General features: G+C 36.5%; 1 protein-coding gene and 1 long non-coding RNA gene across 3 annotated transcripts in view; one reads left to right on the forward strand and one right to left on the reverse strand.

Annotated features, from left to right (window-relative positions):
* The window catches only part of LOC105837933 (sodium/calcium exchanger 2), a 68413-nt gene extending 44918 nt beyond the window's left edge, over positions 1 to 23495 (reverse strand). Inside the window, exons 1-2 of one of the 2 annotated variants that reach the window (XM_012683132.3) lie at positions 21245 to 23495; positions 17769 to 18041 (exon numbers count right to left, since the gene is read on the reverse strand). In XM_012683132.3, coding sequence (XP_012538586.1) covers positions 17769 to 18041; positions 21245 to 22596 — 1625 coding nt within the window. In that variant the 5' untranslated portion in view covers positions 22597 to 23495. The remainder of the gene's footprint in view (positions 1 to 17768; positions 18042 to 21244) is intronic. The other variant, XM_012683131.3, reaches the window with a different exon arrangement.
* LOC118645457 lies at positions 1565 to 15695 on the forward strand. Its single transcript, XR_004963145.1, has 2 exons — positions 1565 to 12917; positions 13162 to 15695. It is a non-coding gene; the product is annotated as an uncharacterized LOC118645457 (long non-coding RNA).
* Positions 23496 to 25008: the final 1513 nt, after the last annotated feature.

Below are 25008 nucleotides of genomic sequence, written 5' to 3' on the forward strand. Positions count from 1 at the left end.
GCAAAGCGTAAACAGTCTTGCTGTGAATTCTGCTAATAAACTTCTAGGTAGCGTACAGTTAATAAGATACGAGCACGCAACAGCTTGGTATCGCTATCGACTGTGACAATGTAGGAGAGAAATCGACAGGCGTGTTTAATTCAATAATAAAATGTAGAACATAAATGTGTACAAGAAATGTCAATATCGATCCTCACGTTCTGCTGCGAATCTTAAAATAAAATGCATTTATTAGAGGAGAAGGTGTTAATTTGGCCAGTGCGGATAATATGGCCACCCATATTATCTCCGTTATTAACTGACAAATTCTAGTAATTATTTACGATATCATTTGTTTAGTAGCCTACTGTTATATAATGACGCTAATGTGACAAAACGCAACAGTCAATATTTGTTATAAGGCATTTTTGCTTTAAGGGATTTCGAAAATTTTTTAAGGTACATTTTGACATTTAATTACGTATACTTCCTCTTTCTTTTTAAACTTAACCGCATTATCACCCAAATGTATGTACACTTGAGTACTTTCTTATTATTTAACTCTTTATTTGATGGTATATATTTCGAGTTATACAAAATTAAACGATGATATAGGATGTCAATATGGCCATCTAAGTGTGCTAGTAATGTGGTCACTTTCGAGATCGACAAAATTCCTCGATAAATCGATTAAAGGCTTAATTTAAGGCTGTTAATTTTTTTAAATCTTTTATATGAATAAGGTTCTTTAGATTTAAGGTCATTTTTATTTCACTTTCATTAAATGTGAATAAAAATCATCTGTTTCAATATAACAATTTATTTTATATAAATATATATGTTTCTAACAAAATACTGTGACATTTTTAAATTTATTTTTGTGGCCATATTACCCTCTCTACTTCTCTTCGGCTCATTATATATGCAGTATCGTTACATTTTTATAAATAATATATAATATAATAAATATTTTATATTTTTGAATTGAAAATCTAATGAACAACACTTTGATGAATATAATCGTAAAATTTCAACTCAAAACATTGATTATTCACAAAGTTATCAAATAAAATATAAATGGGTGGCCCTATTACCACCTTCTCTCTATATATAATCTCTATATATAAATTAATAGAAATAATATAAAATATAAATTATAACATAAGAATTATAATATAAATTGCATATCACCTAAAATACCACCTAATATAGAAATTCTAATATTGTATTTAAAAAAATAAAGTTTTAAAAGAAGAAATAATTCATGATACTCTTAATAAATTTAAAGTAATAAACATATTCAAATGTATGTATCAAAAATAAAACGTAGCGTTTTTCTACACTGAGAAAAAAAATGCTAGATTCAAATAAATATTTCTTTGAATAGTGCTAATAACATATTTTATATAAAATTAATAATATTTATTTCAAACAACTAATATTTTTTAAATTATAGAAAACTATTACTTGTTTTAAATAAATATTATTGATTTTCTATAAAATATGTTATTAGCACTATTCAAAGAAATATTTATTTGAATTTAGTATTTCTATTCTATATATAGTATTTTGTTCTCTCAGTGTATAAAAGTTACATTAAATATAAATATATATTATATTAGATGTAAACAGTGAGTACTATTTAGGCGAGAAAGGAATTCATGTTTAATAAATTTAGGACGTTTAGATCCAAGCGATTGCGCAATAAAATGATAACATCGTACGAGGGACGAGGGGAAGTTTATCGAAAAATTCCTGAAGAATTCCACGAAATAAATTTCTCGAGTATTGGAGGCCAAACAATTCCCCCTCCCTCTGGAACTGAATTCCACACGTGAGAAATTAGCTGAGGTATATCAGTTATGTGTTGTAGCATGTGTCGTGCTTTCATAATACTCACAGCCGGGGCAGTAATGTGAAACTATACAAGTGCAACGGAACGAAAGCTCGTTAAGGCGGAGAACTTCATTTACCGGCGTTATAATTAAACCAACTAATGCTTGTTATCTTGACAGTGAAGCACCGTTGCACGTGAGACTTAATCCGCGTTCATTTATACATGTTGTGCATGCGCGCGCGCGCGCGACTATCCCTATTTCCGCTTTATTGCGAATCTGTATTGCGATGTAATGCTCCTCAACGTTGACAACCGGGTGGGGCATGTAAATTGCACACGCCTTGCGTGTCGACTTTTTCGGAAGATCGCAGATACGCCCCGGCGTGAAACGTTAAACGGCGAAACGGGAGATGGGATTACGCTCGCAACTCCCGACCTCTGGCCCTTAATTGAAAGAGGTAAGATTAGAAATGTTGTAAATGTCTCGCCGATCCCCTGAGTTTTAATCCACGCTGGAATTCCTCTCTGACATGTCGCCATTAATATTCAACGACAATTCTTCCGCGGAGATTTTTCTTTTCTTTTTTTTTTTTAACATCGTATTAACGAGGCGAAACCAACTATGTCATGTGAGATTGCATTATTGTAACTCGACGTAAACAAATCATGTCGATTAATCTTGAGGGTGAGAGAAATGGCGGATGTGATTTATTAATCCACGAATCCGGAGGTACGCCGAGTTCGCACTTAATTGCGAGTTAACGGACTACAAATGGCTGCGGAAAGCAGCGTAATGCTTTTAATAGTCCGAGATATCGTCTAACGCGATTAACCGACCCTTTATGTTGAAGGTCCTAGGGTCTCGAGGCAAATTGTATTACATCATATAACTTGGCCGCGTCTTACTGAAGTGAGTTCTTTAACAAGCCTGTCTGGGCAAAAAATTGAAAGTAGTCTACTTTCAAATTTCCTTTTTTTTTCCTTAATCAGCGAACTCTTTTACAATTTTAAAGTCGCTGAAGAACCTCTTCTAGAGAAATTCTGCAAAAATTTTAAATAGAATTTCGCGGAAAGCAACACTGCGCTCGAATAATTACAAAATATCGTACACAAATAAATGAGATTTCGCTTCTTTTAATATATCTCCGTACTTTATAAATTATAATTTTAAAAAATACCTCAATACGGATTAATTAATGTACCATATTTAGACTGTAAAATTACGAATAATAAATAACACAAATTAAATTTTTTTTTTTCGAAATATGTTTACCTTCTTTTTCTATGTACGTTGATCAAAGGTACGTCGTGGTTTTGCAGAGTTTGCTTTGAACAGAATTTAATTTTTTTCTCGTATTATTAAAAATATATATAAGAAAATAAGCAATTTAAATCTATGAAAAATATATAGAGGAAAAGGTGGTAATATGGCCAGTGCGGATAATATGGCCACCCACATTATCTCCGTTATTAGGTGACGAATTTTAATAATTATTTATGATATCATTTGTTTAGTAGCCTACTGTTATATAATGATGCTAATATGACAAAACACAACAGTTAACATTTGTTATAAGGTATTTTTACTTTTCAAAATTTCGAAAATTTTTTGAGATACATTTTAACATTTAATTACACATACTTCCTTTTTTTTTAAACTTAACCGCATTATCACCCAAATGTATGTACACTTGAGTACTTTCTTATTATTTAACTCTTTATTTGGCGGTATATATTTCGAGTTATACAAAATTAAATGATGATATAGGATGTCAATATGGCCATCTAAGTGTGCTAGTAATGTGGTCACTTTCGAGATCGACAAAATTCCTCGATAAATCGATTAAAGGCTTAATTTAAGGCTGTTAATTTTTTTAAATCCTTTATATGAAATAAGGTTCTTTTTATATAACTTTTATTAAATGTGAATAAAAATCATCTGTTTCGATATAGCAACTTATTTTATATACATATATATGTTTCTAACAAAATACTGTGACCTTTTTAAACAAAACCAATTCTTTTACATTTATCTTTGTGGTGGCCATATTACCCCCTCCCCCTATTTCTCTTCGGCCCATTATGCAGCATCGTTACATTTTTATAAATAATATATAACATAATAAATACTTTATAACTTTGAATTGAAAATTTAATGAGCAACACACTTTGATGAATATAATCATAAAATTTCAACTCAAAACATTGAATTATTAACAAAGGTAATAAATAAAATATAAATGGGTGGCCATATTACCACCGTCTCCTCTATCAATGTCAGTATTTGAAGGAACATTTCAAAATTGTCCTTGTATTTTTAGACACTGAAGATTCGCGCAATGAAAGAGATGTCAAAGATACACCCTTCCCTAAAATAAATATATTTACAAGACTAATAGACCGTTATATACGGGGAGAGACCGTACGCTGAAGAAGAATGCCCATTTCGATTTCTTTCTGTCTGAGATAATTCACATCTGTCATCCCTAAAAACATTTCCCATCCTGAGTGCACTTTAGCGAAGGGGGCAAATATTTCGGCGCCATCATCGGAGCGTACGAAATAAAATGTCGTTTATTCGAGCCGTTCTTGCGTGCAAATCGAGCCGCTCACGCGAGCAGAAGGGAAATAAGGGGAAGAGTTGGCTTCACCCTTGGCGAAAGGAAGAGAGATTAAATGTGACGTCGGTGGCGGGTTTCGACGCTTCACCTCGTACCATTTATAAAAATTATTATAAAATTCACTTTCGCTCCTTTTAAAAATAACCACTTACTCACGCGCGTGCGGCGCGTGTTGAAGATCAGACGCAATCAAATGCGACGTCCTCGTGGCGGCATTCGAGGGGAAATAAGCGGCGGTAGGCGACGCTCTTCCTTCGGCAATGCCAACGCCGACGCCCATGTCGTCGGGATTGATCCGATCACCCCGCGTAAGCCGGGGTAACGTAACAAGCATAACGGCCAGAGCAATCTCGGAATTCATACGCCCGAAGCGTTGCCAACGCGCAGCGGTGTCCAAAGGAAAGAAAAATGAATTTGCACGCACACACGCGGACCCGCTGGCAATTTTCTATTTTATTTTCAAAAAAAAAAAAAAAAAAGCTTATTCAAATCCGACCACCGGAGAGTGACGCAATCGAATAGGTAGTTTGTTTGTTCGCCAACAAGATCTTCATATTTCCCATCAAAGAAAAAAGCTTGTTCGGTCTGATTTACTAGAGAAGAATTAAGGATTCTTCTTTAGTTTTATTTTTTTATTTATACATTGTATTTCAACGTCTTCACTGCAGTTCTTCTTTAACACTTTTTGTAGAAATAGTCTAGTTCCTTCCCTTCGGAATATACACGGGGAGAATTTTCTCTTAAAATTTACCCTCAAAATCTGGAATAGTGAAATAATGTAAGTTACCTCGAGGATTTTATTGTACTTTTTAGTAAAATTTACTATACTTTTAGTAAATTTTACTAAAAGCATAGTGAATTTTATTATACCTTTAGTAAATTTTACTAAAAAGTGTAGTAAAATTCCTCGAGGTCATACATTATCTTATAATTATTAAATTTTAAGAATAAATTTTAAGAGAAAATTCTTTTTGTGTATATACATAATTTAGAGAAAGGTCGCAAATACCTGCATAAGCTTCCTAAAGCGGCATCTCCTTAGATTTCTCAAAAACTGAACATTAAGAAATATTATACGTTTTTTTTTTGTTTTTTCCATAAGTACGTTAATAAACGCTTAATTAAACATGTGGAATTTTAATTTTGCAATTTTTTAAAAATATTTATGAAAAAGAGGAAAAAATATAACTAGGCCATATTGAATATATATAATCAATATGACTCGAGTTCTTAAAATCTTTACTCTACTTATATAAATAATTGAAAATATTTCTTATTCTTTCTGGCTGCAGAAATGCTTCCTATTTCAAATCTTATTCTTATTTTTCAATTTTATATTCATCAAAAAATTAGAAAAATCCCCGAAGCGTAAGAGAACCATATTGGGTACAGGTACTTTACTATTCGAAAAAGAAGTGATATGTCAGTTTGGTAAACCTTTTTTCTCACTGCTTTGTCTCTCTCTCTCTCTCTATTGTAAATCTAATTTTGCGAGCGAATGGTAATAGCTCGGAGTACCAAATTGGAACTGCGGCTGATACCTTGAGGCCACATTCCTGAATGGTAACATTGCTCAGAATCGATGAACGCACGGACACGTGTCGCGCAACAACAGCGTACTGGCTCGCCGTGTCGTTTCCCTTTAACGGCGTTTCCCCCTCCCCCTGATTGATGCTGATGAAGAAAACGACACATTCTCATGCGACATGTGGCATTGCGTGCTCCGGTTGAATCAGCCGGAGAGGATTCTCTCGGAATCCCAGAGATCGTGGCTATCACCTACTCTCGGAACTGTGCCACCTTTTTGCGGCCACCTCTGCGAACCACCTTTCCGATGAAAACCGGAACGACGCTGTTCCGTGAATTCTCTTTTTGACAGAGGATCATCGTAAGTGCCACATCGTTTCACGCCCGGATTCAATAACTTCTTTCTCTCCAGCTTCCAAAGGGATAAAGAAAAGGCTCTCTCTGCAACACCTCGCCTGTTTCTCTTAAACTACCCGAGGAAAGAGGAGTCCCGTGGGACTCCGCAACGTGATTTCTTTCAATAATAATCTCTCGTTGTTTATGTATTTATATCTTCATATCTTTCTACTTTTTTTGTTAACCGTTTATGTAAACTTGCCGCCGCGCGAGTTCGTTTTTTTATGATAACATTTCTCGTTCACAGTTCCTTAGCCTTAGTCACTTGTCAGTCAGCACCTCTTTCGTCACAGTATTCATACCTTCATATCTTCTTTTTTTTCCCGCCAACTACGTAAGCTTGCCTCGGCTCGTGATTTGTCGTCGAACTCTTCTTCCAAACGGAATTGTTTTGCTTCACTTTTTCACGTCGAAGTATGAAAGAGAGGGGCCTACGAGGATAACATCCAACTGTGCTCTTTTTTTAATTTACAAAAAACGTAGCTACGATCTTCTTCTCTTTGCGAAACTATGTCACGCTCGCTCTCACGAACCATTCGGCGAGGGCCAGGACGACGCTATTCCTCGATTTCTCTTTTTGACAGGGGATTATGGTAAATGCCATAGTTTCGCCGCGGGGTGAGAGAAAAAGGTGAGGATTCAATAACTTCCGTCTTTCAGTCTTCCCAGAGGGATAAGAGCTCTCCCGCCCAGCGTCTCACTACTTCTTTGCGAAGCGCTGAAAGAAGTTTCGACACTCATCCCGAGCTGATCTTATTTATGTTAGATTTTCATTCGGACAGGATCCGTATAGAGCTGCGGTTTCTTGCAACCCCGCAGTCCCGCCGCGTTAATTCCGGTCTTGGTTCTTGCAAGCCACCTTCCAATACTTCTTCCCTCGCAATTTTCATTCCTCCCTCGATAACTATTCCCGTCGGCGTGCGGCTCGTCTTCAATAGGCTTCCCCACTCAAACGGAATTGTCCTGCCCCTCCCCCCTCCCTCCCTTTTTTACGATGAGATACCAGGGAGAAAGGTTCCACAAATAGCGATCAGGCGCTCTTTAATCTCCAATAGACTTTTCCCTCGCTCTATAGAATTTTTATCGCTCGATATTTGACTTTAAACATACCCCACATTTTTGCTCCGACTAAGCGCGTTGAAAGCCGAACGGAATTTTTTTTTTATTTAAACTTAAAAATAATCAGGAAGAAAAAACTCGTCGTTTACTGCTTAAGGACAGTCAGGTTCGAAACTGTTTTGGGTCTTGCTACATACACCGAGAGAAAAGTGCCTGGTATTTGCAACTATAATTGCATAGTAAAATAATTATAGTTGCAAATATCATTTTTAGAGTTATTATTGCTATAATGTTAGTGTAAATAACCATACATGTATAGTTGTGCCAAACAGGGCAAAAATTTTACTATCAACTGAAAAGTTTACTATAAATTATAACGATTTCTACCATATATAAATCACAATTATGGCACGTTTAACCATACATATGGTTGTATGAACGAATGCTATAGCTCTTGTAACAATAATATAGTGTTAACTATAATTTATATTGTTAATTTAACTATAAAAACATTGTTAGGGCCAAAAATAACTATAAATTATGGTAAATGCAACTATTTTTTTTCTCTCAGTGTAAATTTATATGATATAACCCTTTTTTAAATCAGCTTTCTTTATTATCCATAAACTTAACAACGTTACTGCGAATCGTATTTCTATAAAAGAGATTTCTCATCGATTTAAATGTATCCGACGTGTACTCGGGTACCTTCGAAGCTCCACAGAAATTCGTGCTCCACGCGGGCCTATACGTATCGCTAAAGCGCAGCGATGACTTTCGTTGGCATCACGTGTATGCATAATGTATCGCATAATGTACGAGAGATGGAGATCATTAAAGCTGATTTGCATGAATTTAAATAACATCACCAGGTTAAATAACCGACAGCTATTCCTGGCGGCCGTAGGAACTGACACTTCCGATGTAAGTTTAATTAATTGGCGACCCCCCTCTCTTTCTCTAATGAACAGGCCGGATTAAATTAACTCTCGAGTTTCAAAAATGACACAAAGCGCCGAAGCCGCGCGACGATAACGCGGGGTGATAACGCGCGCGGCGCGGCGCCTTATCGAGGGCGGATAAGCAGTCTCCACATAGTTGCGGCAACGGATGAGCGCCGGCAGGAGAAGGTCTAACTATAAATAGCGTTAGAATATCCATTTAAGCCCGTACGCACGTTAAATCGATCGACCTCTACCCGCTACAATGAGGCCTTACGTTACTGCCTGATAAACACCGATCTCTTTCCTCCTCCGAGGAGAGGAAATTCGACTTATTTATAGCTTCTTCAATCGCGCCCCGGTAGATGAACGCGCCGCACGGAATTTAAGGGGCTGCGTGGTGGTCGGGCTCGGGTGGTGTGCCATCCCCAACTGATAAGATTACCGCTGCGCTCGATGCACAAAGTGCATACCGCGCGTAATATTTATGCCGCTCCTACTACCAGAAACAAATGTACTTAACAAAACGATACGGAAACTAACGTAGATAAAAGAATCGTGTTTTGAAACATCAAATTCTCTTTCTCGATTTTTTTTTTATTTTTAGGAAAAGGGACGTAAATTGATTCCTTACTTTACGGAGATAAAAGTAAAAGAAAAAATTTTAACAAAAGTATACAGAATTTTTAAGTAAAAGATAGCACAAACTGATGTAAGTTGAAAAAAATTATTTGGTCAAAGTTAGCAGTGCAGTAACAGACTTTTAATGTCTTTTTTTTTTTACATGAATAAATTGCTTATTTCGAAATTTATTAAAACAAAATTTCTCGGATAGGAAATGTTTCTGAAAATATTTGTGTTTTAAACATCTTTATTTACCAGAGATTTATTATTATTATTATTATTATGTGACTCGTATATCAGTATTGATTACACCATCCCGTCAAACACGATGACATATTAATGATGTCAAGAGTACGTAATTGTTTGACATCGAGTGACCCACAACATACGTCTCTCTTTTATGTAATTTTAATATAATTTTATATTCCTTTTTCCTCCCAACTACTTTTTTGCTTATAATTTTTATAATGTGTATTTGGAATGCGACAAAATCACACAATAAAATTCATTTCACTTTCAACATATCCATTGGGCCGAAAGTAATGTCTCTTAAACAAGCTTAAATGAACGTCGTAGACGCTTGACATTTCGATGTTACCTTTACGGTGACGTTAATGTTCGTCGATGACGCGACTAACGACGAAAACCACGCGATAAATCGACGTCATCGCCGAGAGAGCCTTTTCATTCCTCTGTATTTACTTAAACTCCATACATTTGTGTACTTTCGAGCAACATTGAGACACACGTACCTCGGTTGTAATACCTTTATTTCGGTTGGGGAAATCGATCGGTCTATTTTCCACACGCCGGAGTTCTCGGATACACAGGTAATACGGGCGAGTTTCGGAAGGAGATTTCGGGGCAGCAGCCGCGCGCGTCTCATCTCCTATTCGCCTTATTTCTCACCCTCGAATGCCATCCGAATCTCGCTGGTATCGAACGGTTTGATATCCGGTTATATTTCTCTGCAAAATTCCTGGTAGTAAGAGGATTTGCAGGAAATTGTATGTCGCTGAGTGCCTGAGCATTCGTGACTATTTTGCGAAGCGAAAAATTTCCTCTTTGTAAAAAAAAAGAAAAGAGGGAAAAGAGCAGCGAGAACAAAGTAAATAACTGTGTTTACGCAAGATATGTGATGTCGCAATAAATACGGGGCTTATTTAAAGAAAAGACACAGCTCTTTCGATAAATTATTTACAATAATTCCCTTCATACGTAAGGAAAAAAAAGAACAGTTTTTGAATTACAAATGAATTGAGAATGTAACATTATTTACTTTATGTATTGCTTTTTTATGGATTATTATTTTTATTTTTATAAAGAGAGTCATCGTATCATAACTTCTTAAACTTCACATAAATAAATAAAAATTATTAAAAATTAAGATATAAGTTATTAATTGTTATTCACGAATTTTACTTTTTCAAACAAAATCTTATAACGCATAGTACATTATACTTTTTGTACTAAAAAATGTTAAACACATGTGATTTATTGATTAATATTATAGATAATATATGGCGTAGAATTGAATTGTTATTTGTTTTTCTTTACGCCATACAAATTTTTATGTACTTTTGAAATTAATTTCGTTGAACAAACGGCGAAATTGGAACGGTAAATTTGGCCCGCGAATTGCGAATAATTCTATCGTAATTTTATCGTAAATTTGTCACAAAAGTAGCAAGCTGTAAATTGCAGCCGAAGTTAGGTTCGGTCGCATTTAGCTGCATTGTAACCATCTCTTGCGGCAGTACGCACACCGCATAATGTGTCTTCATTATACTATATCTATCAATATGTACACAGAGCGTAGGGCCACGTGTAAAATCGCAACATAAATCCGCGAGCGTACGTGTGTGCGTTACGTAAAACCTAAATTTCAAGGATAAATAAACGTATCTCGTGATTTACGGGATCGCGAGGAGAATCCAAAGAACTCAGTTCAGACTCACATTGTTAACACATCGTGCTAAATCGACGTTATTATTAAAGCAGATTTCTTATTTATATCTTTCATACAAATGTTTACGATTTTTATCGAAATTCTCAAGTTATCTGAAGTTTTAAAAAAGATAAACGATAAAGATGTCAAATCACAAAATTATTATTTTTTTTTTTTTTTAATGTACAAAGAAAATCTATAGTCAGAAACAAGCTAAAGAGGGCAAGTATCTTACAAATTGTTTTTAAGCTATTCGGAAATAATCGAGAATCTTCAGGTTTAAAATGAATTATGTTTTTAATGGAAGATATTATAATTTTTACAAAAATTATTATTGTATTTAAAAAATTTGCTGTTTTCAAATTGCAAATTCTCTTCTTGGCGATAAAATTGTCTTCCGAGGCTGCGCATCAGCTGCACGTTTCGAGTACTATTAAATTATTCCAGGACGTTCAATGCAAAGCGGCGCAATGTTTATCCGAACGTTGCGTATTGCTTTGGCAATCAAGTCCATCCTCCAAAGCGGGGAATACGCCTCCCGTATTTGTTCGTGCTCAGCAGCCGTCGGCACATAATGCATTGCAAACATTCATTTCCACCATCTTCACTCATACTCGTGCACTCGTGTTGTTTTGCACGTTCATAACGCGCGTAGTGATTCGACTAATGAATTAATTTTTAAGAAACGCAATGGCGCAACGTGAAATACGATCGGTTGCGAGAAAATCGAGATATTACGGGTATATAGAGAAATCGCGCGTACGATGATACGGTAAACAATGACTGATTGTGAGTCTACATTGCACGATCTTGTGTCAAGGATAGAGATTGCGCAACCATCAACAATGTTCAATGGAAATCGACGCGTATCACCTTGAAAAGACGTCACCAAACGCCAAACTACTTAATTCGTTAACGGAAAGCGTTCAATTTAATCTGCGTGACCGATACTCGTTATGAAGGTAAAATAATCATCTTTTAACATTAAAGAAAGATTGTACTTTTAAAAAATACCTTTTTACGTAGTAAACTTGCAGCTTTTGCGCTTAAATCAGTTTGGTTCCCACGCGAGTGCTTACCGGTTTAATCAGATACTACAATCCTTAAATTTGCCAATTAGCCACCGTCCGGAAACACATTTTACGCTCTACGGGGAGAAAGTGTATTCTGCGAAGTTTTTTTTTTTTAAGATAAAATCTGGGATCTAATTATTTTGAGAATAATTTGCCTCGGGCTTTGTTCCGTCGCTGGACTGAGGACAGTGCATGAAATTCGACGTGAACCCATAAATGAGCCAATATGCCGGGATAGGAAGCCCCGGGAATGCACTATATTGCAGCTCTGCATTCTTCACCGATCAAACTGCACTACATACCAGGTAAGTTTACGCGTTTTAACAATTAAATTAAATTAAAGGCTTATCGTACTTCCTTTCACCCGAAAAAATTATGCGAAAGATTAGAAAAGGGATTCAACAACCGAGAGAACAGATGGTATTGGCTACATGATAAAAATTACTTTATTAATTATGCACTCAACGCTGATTATTACATCACATTAGAAGGAGGAGAATACTTTTCATTGTTCTGCACACAAAAGTACGAAGATCATCGAAGACACATTAAAAAGATCTGGTTCACTAAAGGTTGCATAACAGATAAAATTTCTTTAAACTATAGCATGAATTCAAGAGCCGCAAGTCCATCACGATGGATAGTCTGACGGACAGATCGTTTTCAGAATCCACACGTGCAAGAATCAGCGAATAATCTATTGCCAAAATTAATACCAGATATGTACGCGTTAGACAATACGATCATTTGTATCAGGCAAAACAAGAGTGGCAGAAATAGTGGCGGACTTGGCAAAACAGTAGCTAATGGAATGACGAAGTTAAAATCACATTCACGCGATGGAGGTTTTCATACCCGTCAGATACCCACCACGCAGTCCCGGTAATGGATGCCTTTCTGTTCTACGTGCAAGTAAATATTATCGTCTTAATATAATAAAAACAATTAAAGATATATATATATATATATATATTTGCATACACAAATTCGTTCCGTCTAATCTCGACGTCTTAGAGATGTGCTACACCTATTTTTACACATACGTAACAATTAAACGCAGGCTAACTCGTATATGAATTTCGCATAAATCATCTTGCACAATTCGAAGCAGTTACAGAAAGTACAAACGAACTGAGGTTCTTTGGTATTTTTTTAGATTTCAGAGGAAAGAGGTAATTTTGCCCGAGCTCGATATTTCCCCAAGTTGCCAATATTTCTGGCAAATGGAGTCATTTATTGTCATGTTATTACAACTAAGGTCAAGACGTTAATCCAGTGACCTAACAGTGAAAATATGACCTTTACGTAATATCAAGCAAAAGTTCAGATCGGGGACACGTGGGAGTAGGTAAATAACGGCGGATGGAAAGAGGGGAAGAAAAATTCACTTTAATAAATTGTCGAAATAATGCCCCTTTAACTTCGATATATTTTTTTTTGTGTGGACGGTGAGTAAATAACTCTTACGTCTCCGTACTATTTTCCGATTAATGCTGGCGCATGCAGTTTCTGGTGTACACTGTTCGCTCACATATTTTCCAGCGTCGGGATCGGATAAATTTCATCGCGAACCGCTACCGACGATATCTTTATCGCTTTAACTCTCTCGCGCGGGGCAGGCGAAACAAGGTAAAGACATAGGAAAAACGTGTCTAATAAGGTCGTAAAGGTAAAATCGCACGTTTCGTGCGAACGCGAATTACCCAGTGACCCCGATGCAGCGGACTTTTCGCAGGTAATATCAGTCAGGCACCGGTGTTTCCCGTTAACTTTTATAGTACGAAGCCATTTTCAGTTTACATGAAGGGGCTGTTACGTAAGGGCACTGCTCTAAATTAAAAGTGGATCAAAATTATTTCTTAGGCAGTTATTAAAAATGGTGGTGAGAGACGGAATATTGTCCGTCCAGAAGAAGATCACCAATACTGACATAAAGGAACAATATTAGTGACCTTCCTTTAATATATTGTCAAAAGAATAATATATATTTTGATGAAACTCGATGTAGTGTAGCGGCACTTGAGTCAAGTCTCACTGGAAATTCTCAAGTGCCCTTTCGAGAAAAAGTCCCACCCTCAGCAAGCACTTTTATATTTAACAATTTAATTTTAGACGAGTGCCCTCCCCTTCTAAATCAATAAACTTAACTTTCTCTGCCACGTGAGTCGTACTTTTTCTTCGTCGAATTCGAATTTAATATAATCTCATTCTTGAATCGAACAACGATAAATATAGCCGGAGAATTTGTCATCCCTAAAAGATTTAAGATTAGAAGATTAAGATTCCTAAGATAGATTGTAAGAAGCACAAAATTTAGATATAAATAATTTTATAACACATAACAATTTGGTTTATGCTAATTTTCTTATAGCAATAACTCAAATTCAAAGGTTTTTTTTAATGAATAATCTTGCTCATGCGTATTATTTTTTTTTTAGTTTAAGCAACTAAACGTTTATCTTTTCCAATTAATGTAATTAAATTTCAAATGCCACGTGTCATTAAAAATAAAAATGTAATAATATAATTACGGTGTGTAACATAGCACTGTAGTACAATTTTTTTTGACGCGTCACTCCAGAAATGTAATTTCTTTCATTAATTTTTCAGCGAAAATTTTATTCAACGTTGTTTTAAAAAAAATTTTTATTTTTATAAATACTTTGATAAATAAACTGTTAAATTTTAGTATAATAGTTACATTCTAATTTTTATAATTTCTATGACCCGGTTTAAAATTACTTTTCATGGCAATAGATGAATACCGTAGTAAGTTTTATGATGACAGAATATTACTATCTCGTTTGTAGGTCACTTCGAAAGACAATGTAATCTCACAAATTCTGAACATTCCTTAACTAGATCGTTGAAGTAAAAAGTTTATGAAAGATTTATTTTCAAGTTATTGGAAAGAAATCTTTTTATATTCATATATATCTATATATATACATATATACAGTAATTTTTCCCTCGCCTTCTCCTTCCCTTCTCGTTTGTACCTCAAAAAATAAATTTAATGTAGAATAATAATATACTAACTTTATATACTGCCAATTAATAAAAAACTTATTTTTAATGACAGTGAGAAAGGGCTTGTCTATTATACAATTTTTGTCATTATTTCCTTCAAAATATATTACCTGTCTAAAGAAAAATCTTACCTTAATGTATTTTAAAAAATTACTACGTCATATTTTTAAGCTTTATCCATATCATATTTTCTACAGTTTCTAAAATATTAAATGCAATATTTTCTTGAAATTCTCTATTTTATGACTGAAATCCGGATAAATCCTCAATTTAGACACATACAGAAATCTCCAAAACGATCTCCGTGTAACATTATTTGCGAAGCAATGCGGGACTGAGAACAATTGCGAGAAATTAGAGAGTTGTACACATCGGAAGCGAGTATTACGGCGCAATTCGGAGTCAGATTAAGAGTAAAGAGTTTGTGGGAATTCTACACTTGCAAATCAAGGTATAATAAAAATTTAAATAATATTTATCTTAAAAATATAAAAAACAGCAAAAATAGATGCATATAACAATTATATAATATACATAAACATCACGCACTAATAAAAAAATTTTTAATAAACTTAATACACATATAAACATGCACATGTTTATATAGTAGATGTAATATATATTATTGTAATAAAATTATGAAAAACATATTTTAAACCATAATAAATAAATAAAAATAATACAAATAGAGCGGTATAGAGCGATGTTTCAGATGCAAAATAATTTTTTAAACGCAACAATATGAAATGTAAACAAATATAAAATTTACGCTATAAAAATAAATTAATAAAGTTTAACAATTTTTAAAGGATAAAAAATAGACTTAAATACAAGTCAAAAAAATTTAATTGTTGGTCTTGGATAAAAGTATCTACTAATAAGCGAATTACATCGTAAAAAAGAATATATAAAATTGAAATATTTCTTAAATTAAGAGATTTAATATCGTTACCAAATATTTTGTGAAACGAGATTCTGATACGCGAGCGTTAGGCTAGTATTCTAATTATCTCGCACGAGTCGCTAATTACTGATAAAGCTGCGATAGAAATGCATTGTGCAGGCTACAACATCGCATAGTATCCCATGTTGTACAGTTAATTGCAGCAGACAAGCTATCTGCACTCTATCGAACGTTAGTGTTGGAAATTTCGATACATTTATATCTATTGGTGTATAACAGTGTTTCAGAATTGGCGCAAATTTGAGTCACCAATCATATACGAATAAAAACCTACATCAATTAATATACGAATATCTTCACGGCAAGGATCTTTGTATAAAATTTTTATTGACTTAAAAATATTTTATATAAGTTCATCATTTTGAACTTTTGGCATCATTTTTATATTAAGCAATCCGAAAATCCAGCAAAATGTAATTCTATGCATTGCAAATGTTTTATTCTTTCGCTCCGCCATTTTAAATTTTTGTTCTCATTTCCTTTTCGCGCGTTCAACGCCCAACGACCTTTTAAAATAATAAAATATGATCTGTTTATATTTTCAAACGAGTTGAATAAATAAAGCAAATTAGTATCTTTACATTTAATTTGACAATTATCTGTTACATAGTTTTTAAAAACGTCATCATGTATTATTGTAATTTCTTTGTAGATAAATTTATGCTGCTAATGTGCACAGTAAGCTGACAATCTAATTATATGGCGCGAGTCTAATTACCGATCGTATCGCGATGGCAATCGATCTTTACATGGCGTTTAACCATTGCGGTTATAACACATGCCCTCGGTAACCGATATGATAAGTAATACTGTTCCCCTAGAACTGTTCCATAATTTGAAGTTATATATAACAGTAACAAATTATCGTTTCTCAAATTTCAATCTTAAAAGCACATATAAAGTCTTTACATTACACTCAAATATTCTAAACATTTCCTCAGTTTTATTTACATTTTGTTATATCTCATTTTTACTTATAAAAACGTAGCAGAACGAATTTTACGCATGTATAAATATTTTAATAAAATGTAAAGTTGAAATCTAAAAATGTATATTTCGTTTTTATTTAATCACATTTTCATTGTTTTACTAAAAGAGGAGGAACTTTCTAATCTTTCTTAGTTACGCGATGATCTCGCGCGTGTTTTAGTAGTCGTAGTTGAACTAAAAATTCTTTCCCATTTATCGAACGTAGGAAGTACATTATTTAATGTGTAAGTTATTAGATTTCATAATCTTCCCCGTAATACACGTCAATCTTAATTCTCCAGAACACTGAAATAGTTTCTTTTTAAATGTCTAGTATGCTCTCTTTGTTTTCATTTTAACACAAAATTTAATTTAGTTTATGAATTCAATATAAACATTAGTTGAAAGATTGTTTTAAAGGCCTCTTAAACATGCGACACTTAATTTTTATCGCCCTCGAAGACGTAGATTTTTTTTCTTCGGCCACATTAAACGATAATTCATAAATAATTGATACAACACTTTACTTCTTGAAATCTTATAATTATATCACAACCTTGCGATACTTAATTTCTATTTCCCTCAAAGTCGCGGACTTTTCTTCCATTAAAGAAATGAGATTGCTGATAAGTCCATCTATTAAATAAGTCCAAAAGCAATGTGGAGAATAGCAGAATCGCATAATGCATCGAAGTAATCCGTTCTCTTTGTAACGCTCAATTTTTTTCTCTCATTGTCAGTTAGTCTCCCGATGATTTAAAAGAAAAAAAAAAAGAGAGAGAGAAAAGCATGTCACTCACTCTGTCTGATTATCCTCGAAAGTCAGGCTGCCCTCGCTGTGCGTGTATTGCTTGCCGGGTTTCGCAGTGCCCTCCACAGTACGGTAAGGTATAACGACGCGACCCCGAGCCCCACTGTAGCGTACAACTCGCAGAGGATACTGACCCACGCTCTCCACCAGCTCTACATCTCTCTCGGGGAACCCAAAAATACCGCTGTGATCGTCATCCAGGATCATTACCGTCGCCAGGCTCGGCGAGACGAGCATTGCTGGCTGCGACACGTTACTGAGCCTGGAAATAAAAAATTGCGTTATTCATTCATAAAAAAAATTATCCGGAATAACTTTTTAACAGAAATTGCTTTTATAAGTTCCACATGCAATGATATATACACTGTAAAAAACTTTTGTAAAATTACAACTATAATAGTGGGTAATTTTGAGACCAACTATATTAGTTGTAAATTTACTTTTGTCTATAATTTTGCGGTGTACAAGTAAAAAAAAATTTAATTTGCCATAAATTTGTTTACAGTGTATACACTTTTCACAGTGTAAAAAACAAATTAAGAAATTATTGCAAAATTTATTATACAAAATTACATACACAAGAAAATTTACAACTATTATAGTTGGTCTCAAAATTACCCACTATTATAGTTGTAGTTTTACGAAAATTTTTTACAGTGTACCGCGTATAGTAATAATGTATGGAAAATTTTTGAAACGGCGAAAATCGCGACGTAAATTGTGAAATCTACTTTTATACATTTAGAGCAAAAATAAACACGTCAATTTGTTCAAATATTGTTCATTAATTATTTTTTGCAGTAGCATAAAATAGCTTTCGCGAATATTCCCTGGCCTTTCGCGTCGATTTCTGACTTTTGATATATTAATTTTCTTCAGATCGACAAATCTCTAATTTTCCCATCTAAAAATGTCATTCATGTAGAATACTTTAATCAAGTTCGCAGATAAGCCGACCTATAATTTCGACGTTGAATATTTGCCATTCAAAAAGAGCATTCATCTGCGATTTTATTTTTATCCGCTGGTCTCCTTTGATTTCCTTTCCGAGATACCTTTTGCGTCACTTACTTTTGATATTATTTAACTTTTTATATATGTGTAATACGTAATATATATAATTTTTTATTGTACCTAATGTGTAATATGTATTAATTCTTATTTTTTATGATATATATCATTATTATTATAATTTACGTGCATGCAATACAAGTGATATGAGCAGTAATTTTTACATTTCTTTCAAAATTCTGACACAAAGATTATCGGATAACAATAATTTTTCTCCTCGACCTATATCGCTAACAATCGGTGCAAGTCTCTATTGCAGTCTTTATTACGATAATTGATGCAGAAGTACAATGTTACCTCACCGTACGTTATTTCCTCCGATTTTCCTTCGCTGAATTATCAAGTACGTTTATCAGAGGTACGTTTTACTTATAGATTTAATTGCACATGCATGTGTGGTTTCCGCGCGACCTCGCGATGCAATCTGTCTCATGCGAGGTAAAGTTTCAAGTAATAACAGAAATAATCGGGGTCACCTGGCCAAATCAACACGAAGCTGCGATTCTCAATCGTCTCGCGCGAAATAAAAAGAAAATCCATTTTGTTCCAGATGCATTATCGCATTTAAAAAGAGACGTGCATCCCGTGAGAAGCAAGAAAAAAAACACAAAGAAGAGAAAGTGATGAAATATAAAGAAACTCAAACAGAACTAGAATAGACGCGCGTCGATACTAATTTCGCATTCCTCACTTAAATATGTACTTTTGTGACACAAGACCATTCTGTTCTGCGATCCCTTTTCCAGCACGCCGCTTTAATCCGAGGATTACAGACGCGCGCAAATCTGTGATACGTACGATGAAAATTTCAAGCCTTTTAGATCCTTAAGAATTTACGAGCTTGACAACGCTAGGTAAAAGGAAACTACAAGTTTAAAGGACACGACGTTCACATATTGAATGTTTACGGATTGCACGGTACGCAGTTAAAGATTTTCCCATGTTTTTTTTATAGAGACCAAATGTATAACATATGTTCCAGAATGTTATCTTAGGAAACATTTTTCTTAAACGCAATAAAAACATATTATAGAACTACGTGGAATTGTTAATTTAACAAATAAATATCTAATATTAAACATAGATGTTAATTAATAAATAATTAAATTTCTTAATATATAAATTAATTAAACATTAATTAATCAAATCATAATAATTAATTGTTTTGAATCTTTGAATGTGTTTGACGTCTGATATTTTTCAGGCTTGTAAATTGTATAAAATTAACAACTTTAACTGTATCAAAAAACGTTAATAGCTTTTAATGTCTTTCATTAAATCAATCAATAGCAGCTTATCTACTGATTAAATTGCAACTACTACTTGTTTGAAATCAATTGGATAATTGCGTTTTCACCAGTGACCAATGATCTGTGATCACAATATACTATAGATACACTTAAAGAATCAGGCTTCATTGAAAAGGAAATTAAAGTAATTTCAGCTCTTAACTAGCACGATAATTATACTGGATGTCTCATCGCGTTGATAATAGACCCTTGAAATAAATTGTAGATAAAAATCTCAATATTAAAGTTTTAAATATCTTACAAATTGTAAAAAAGAGATGGAGAAAATAACTAGAAATATCGAATGTGCCGCAAACTAAATTGCAAAATGTTAGATATACTAATATACAAAATTTAAACACTTACTTTTTTCTTCAATTTTAGATAAACTGTATTATTAAAAATTTTAACTTTAATTTAAGTGTGGAAATATTTAATGTTAAAATTTCCAATATGCCGCAGAAATGTGACACCGTGTAGAACAATTAAACTTCTATAATATCGGTAAAACGAATAAAAAATAGATTAACAAGAAAGATATCATCCTATTCACATCAAAAATATGTGATATCGAATATCTTGACATAGTTTCGATAACTTTAACAATGCAATTTTAACAATTTTTTGTTTAAAGTTATACCTTTTAGGTAAAAAAAACCTCGAAACACAATGTGGTTTAATTTTAAAATTGTGAATACTGAATTTACAAAAAAAAATTTTACATTTTTATATAGAAATATGTCTTTTTATTAAAGTTATTTTGTAAGTAAGTAGTTACATTGAAATTTAAATTTTATCTGATGCAATCATTTGCATATCATTTTGACTAATTGTAAATATATATAATACATAAAATCAATAAAATATAATAATAAACCATTTCTATTTCAATAATCAATTCTCTGCATTATTAATAATAAGAAACAACAATTTAACCGCAACGGCATTCTATTTTTACCATTTCCATTTCAGCGTTTGAAATCCCGTCCATAACCGCGCCTTCAAATCTTATCGCTAAAATTATCTAAAATACTTCCTTAACATTCTGTATACTTTTCCGTGACAAAGTCATTGCGAAAAAAATGGCCATCAAAAGTTCACCAACCTGACATAAAAGTGTTCGTCCTCCTCGAACAATTCATCATCGATAACTGAGAGCTTGATCGTCTTCATGGTCTCGCCAGGCTCAAAAACCAGGGTGCCCTTGGCACTCACGTAATCAGATCCCGCCTCAGCGGAACCATCTTCCGTGCAGTAATCCACGGTGCAGGGTCTGTTGAGATCACCTCCAGCCCTGGATACGCCCACCTCGAAGGTACCAACGTTCTCCATCACGGTGTAATGACCGGGATCGAAAAATACTCTCATCGCGTTGACTTGCTCGATATCAATGCTCTCCGCCTCGGCTTTCTGCAGCTCGGCCTTGACCTCGCTGAGGTCGCTCTGCGCCCTTTCGCTGATCTTCCTGCTGAGGTTGCCCGCGCCTACCATCTTCCTCGTAGCCTGCACCCTGTAGAAGGCCCGGCTCTTCGGGCCCTTGCCCAGCACCTCCTCGTGGGCCATCACCTCCAGTTGCTCCAGGGGCAGAGTCGGGTACTTTTTACGCAATTCCTTCAACGTATTGATGTAATCCCGGCGAGTCTGTTCGAATTCCCGCGCCTCGGGGGAGTCGGCGTCGGCCAGGCGGTCCACCATGCAACCAAGACCGTCCTGCTGCGGTTTGATCTCCAGCTCCACCCCCAAGTCGGAATCCCCGGCCTCCGCCTGCACGATTACACCCCGCTTGTTCATCCGGTAGCCCTTGTGCAGATACTTGTAGATCAGCAGCCGCCGATCGGCGACGTAAGCCGTCAGTACCGTCGCCGGGAAGAAGGAGAAGGTCAGGATGCCCTCCCAGACCTCGAGGACGCCGGGGCTGGAAACCGCCAGGATAACGTAGAGCCACACGTAGGCGAAGATGCTCCAGGTGGCGGTGACGAAGAAGACGCGCAGATGCTTTATCTTCCGGGTCTCGCCGTTGGGTATCACGAACACGCACAGGGATATGATGACGAAGAGATTGTAGGCGGCGGAGCCGACGATCGTGCCCGGGCCCAGCTCGCCCGCCTGAAAGTTCTTCGCCCAGATCTCGATGATGGACAGCAGGATCTCGGGCGCGCTACTACCGAGCGCCATCAGGGTCAGATTGGCCACCGTCTCGTTCCACACACGCACGATGATGATCTGCGGCTCCCGACCGTGACGGCGCACCACCAGCTCCTTCTCCTTGGACGTGATCACCTCGATGGCAGCCATGAACCGATCGCTGATGATCGACACCCCGATGAACAGGTACAGCAGCAGGAAGAAGTACACCAGACCCCGGAAGATGATGTCGGTGAGGTGCAGGTTTGTGTCCGGACGCCAGAGCGGTATCACTAGGCCCGGCTCGCAGCGCACCGAGTAGTTCCCAGTCATGGTTGTCAAGGGTGTTCGAAAGGAAATTGCGGCTGTTGAACCTTGCGACGCGGTCTCTCAGAGGGGGTTCAGAGTAAAGCCCCGTTCCTCATCCAGACCGACAGGCGCGCGATCCTCCCCGACGGCGTTACGTCAACTCGCTTCCGGAAGGGATGAAAAACTCGTAAAGGTCCTTCTCCCGCCGAAGAGAAGGAGAGGAATCGGAGAGCACGAAGACTATTTTCTCTCTCATTCACCCCCCTTTCTGACCGAGAAGAAATCCGATATTCCTGTGATCTTTTCCGGGCGCGCGGTACAGCCGCGTTTGTTTTCGCCGACAGATAGGGCGATGACGTTTCGGAACTTCTCTCCTCAACCCCCTCCTCTCTCTCTCTCCCCCCCGGGGGGAACAACAGCGACCTGTCTACCGCGATCAAGCGCGCCGCGCGCGATCTCGTTTTTCTAGACCTCTCCACCTCACACTGACCGGCTCCGTTTTCCCCGTTCAAGTCTCCGACATCGTTTTCCCCGTGAGATTGGCCTTGGAGTATTTTCGTATCTGCGTGTCACTGCCCTGGCCTCCCCTGCACTCACGCACTCCCGCCCTTGCTTGGCACCCCCTTCCTCCTCCTCCTCCTCTCCTCCTCTAGCACGCCCACTAACTTTCACCTCCCCCCGGAGGAGGAAGACGAGGAGCTGACGAGCCGTGTGCGGACGACAACACTTTAGGGTGGCGGTATCGGCGTCGGGGAATCGGCTACCGATGGAAGCCACCGATATTACCGCGGCAGCGAGCTCCCATCACGAAGCGGACCCTCTGACATCACCGGGGTAAGCAGAACCGCACCGGGCCGCGCTCGAACGAACACTGAAAGAGGCGGGCGAGAAAGAGAGGAGGCTAGAGGAGAGAGGCGGCCAGACCGAGTGGGGAGTGGTGTCCCGAGCTAGCCAGACGTAGAGCCACCCCATCTCTTCCCTCGTCCTCCCCCTTCTCCTCTCCTCCACCCCCCCTCCCCTTCCGCCCGTTTAGGCGTCCTTGTCGACCGCAGTGCGCCGGCGATACTCCCGTCCCGGTTCTCCCTCCGTTCACCGACGGTATCGCCGACTTTGTCTCTCCTGGCAGTGCCTCCGTCCTCGTCCGCCCCACGGCGTCGACTCTACTACTACGCAACGTGACGGTCTTCCTTCACCCCCACCGTCACCCGATCCAGTACACCACCGTCCTCGTCTACTCCACTAGGTGTAGACTACCCGCCGCCCTCGCCGTTGTCACTCTCTCTCTCCCTCTCTTTCTCTCTCTCTCTTTGTCTCTCTTCGTCGACCTCTCGTTGCACCGAACACAATACCACCGAACTTGCGGAGGCGGATATCTCCGCTCGCATCGCTCGCGAAGAAATGCCATCGCCTCTCTCTCGCGTATATCTGCACGCATATATCTCCCTCTTCAGTTACGGTTTACGTGGCGCAGTAGTATCTCGCATTCATTCGCACGGCGGGGAGTGACAAGAATACATCTGTCTCCCTCTAATGCGACTCCCCACTCTTCGATATTTTCATCCCTCGCTTTTTCTACACCCCGTATTTATACCACTGTCCTCGTCGAGCCCTAACACTCTATTTTCTTTTCCCTCCATTCGTTCCCCCTATCTCATTCTACATCAGGGGTGGCTGTTACAGCGACAGCAAATTTCTCGTGCCATTTTCATGACGTAATAAAATAATTTAATTTTGTGTTTGACAAATGCGGAACGCACAAATGTGTCACACACATGCATGACGCTTTTTTAATATAATCTGCATTTTAAAAATTCAAAAGTGACAATCAAAATTACTTCTTTTTTTTTTATAGAGAAATGTACATGTACACGGAAAACGAAACGAGGGAAAAAAGAGAAGATAAAGGTAGAGCATTGGAGTATTAGAGTTCGACAAGTACAATGACATAAACACAAGTGAAAAAGCGATGGGTAAAAAAAAAGAAAGTGGATACTGAAGGATGGACATACATTTTCTGTTTTTTAAACGTATATAAGAATTTTGTATATATAAATATCAATTTTTGTACACATATAATAAAGAAGTTTTTTATTTAAAAAGATATATATATATTCTGTATTAATAAAATATTGTTTTTTTTTTTACTTGGTATAACTAAAAAATTTATATATCTTTAATTTATTTATGGTTAATAAATATTTTTGATTGGCGATTTCTATATCTTTTTCTGGAAATAATTTTTTTAATCTATATTCTCTTCTTCTTCTTCTTATATAAGTTTAATTTAAATAATTTTCCCGACATCTTTGATATGGGAGAGTAAGTTCTACAAATAATTTAATTCTAATTACTATTGTTCTAAATGAATCCATTCAAATTGCCTTTCCTTTTCTAAAGTCATTATCTTTATCATTTCTTAGAGCTTTCCCATTCTTT

The sequence above is a fragment of the Monomorium pharaonis genome, chromosome 5 (assembly GCF_013373865.1).
Source record: "Monomorium pharaonis isolate MP-MQ-018 chromosome 5, ASM1337386v2, whole genome shotgun sequence".
Taxonomy (NCBI): domain Eukaryota; kingdom Metazoa; phylum Arthropoda; class Insecta; order Hymenoptera; family Formicidae; genus Monomorium; species Monomorium pharaonis.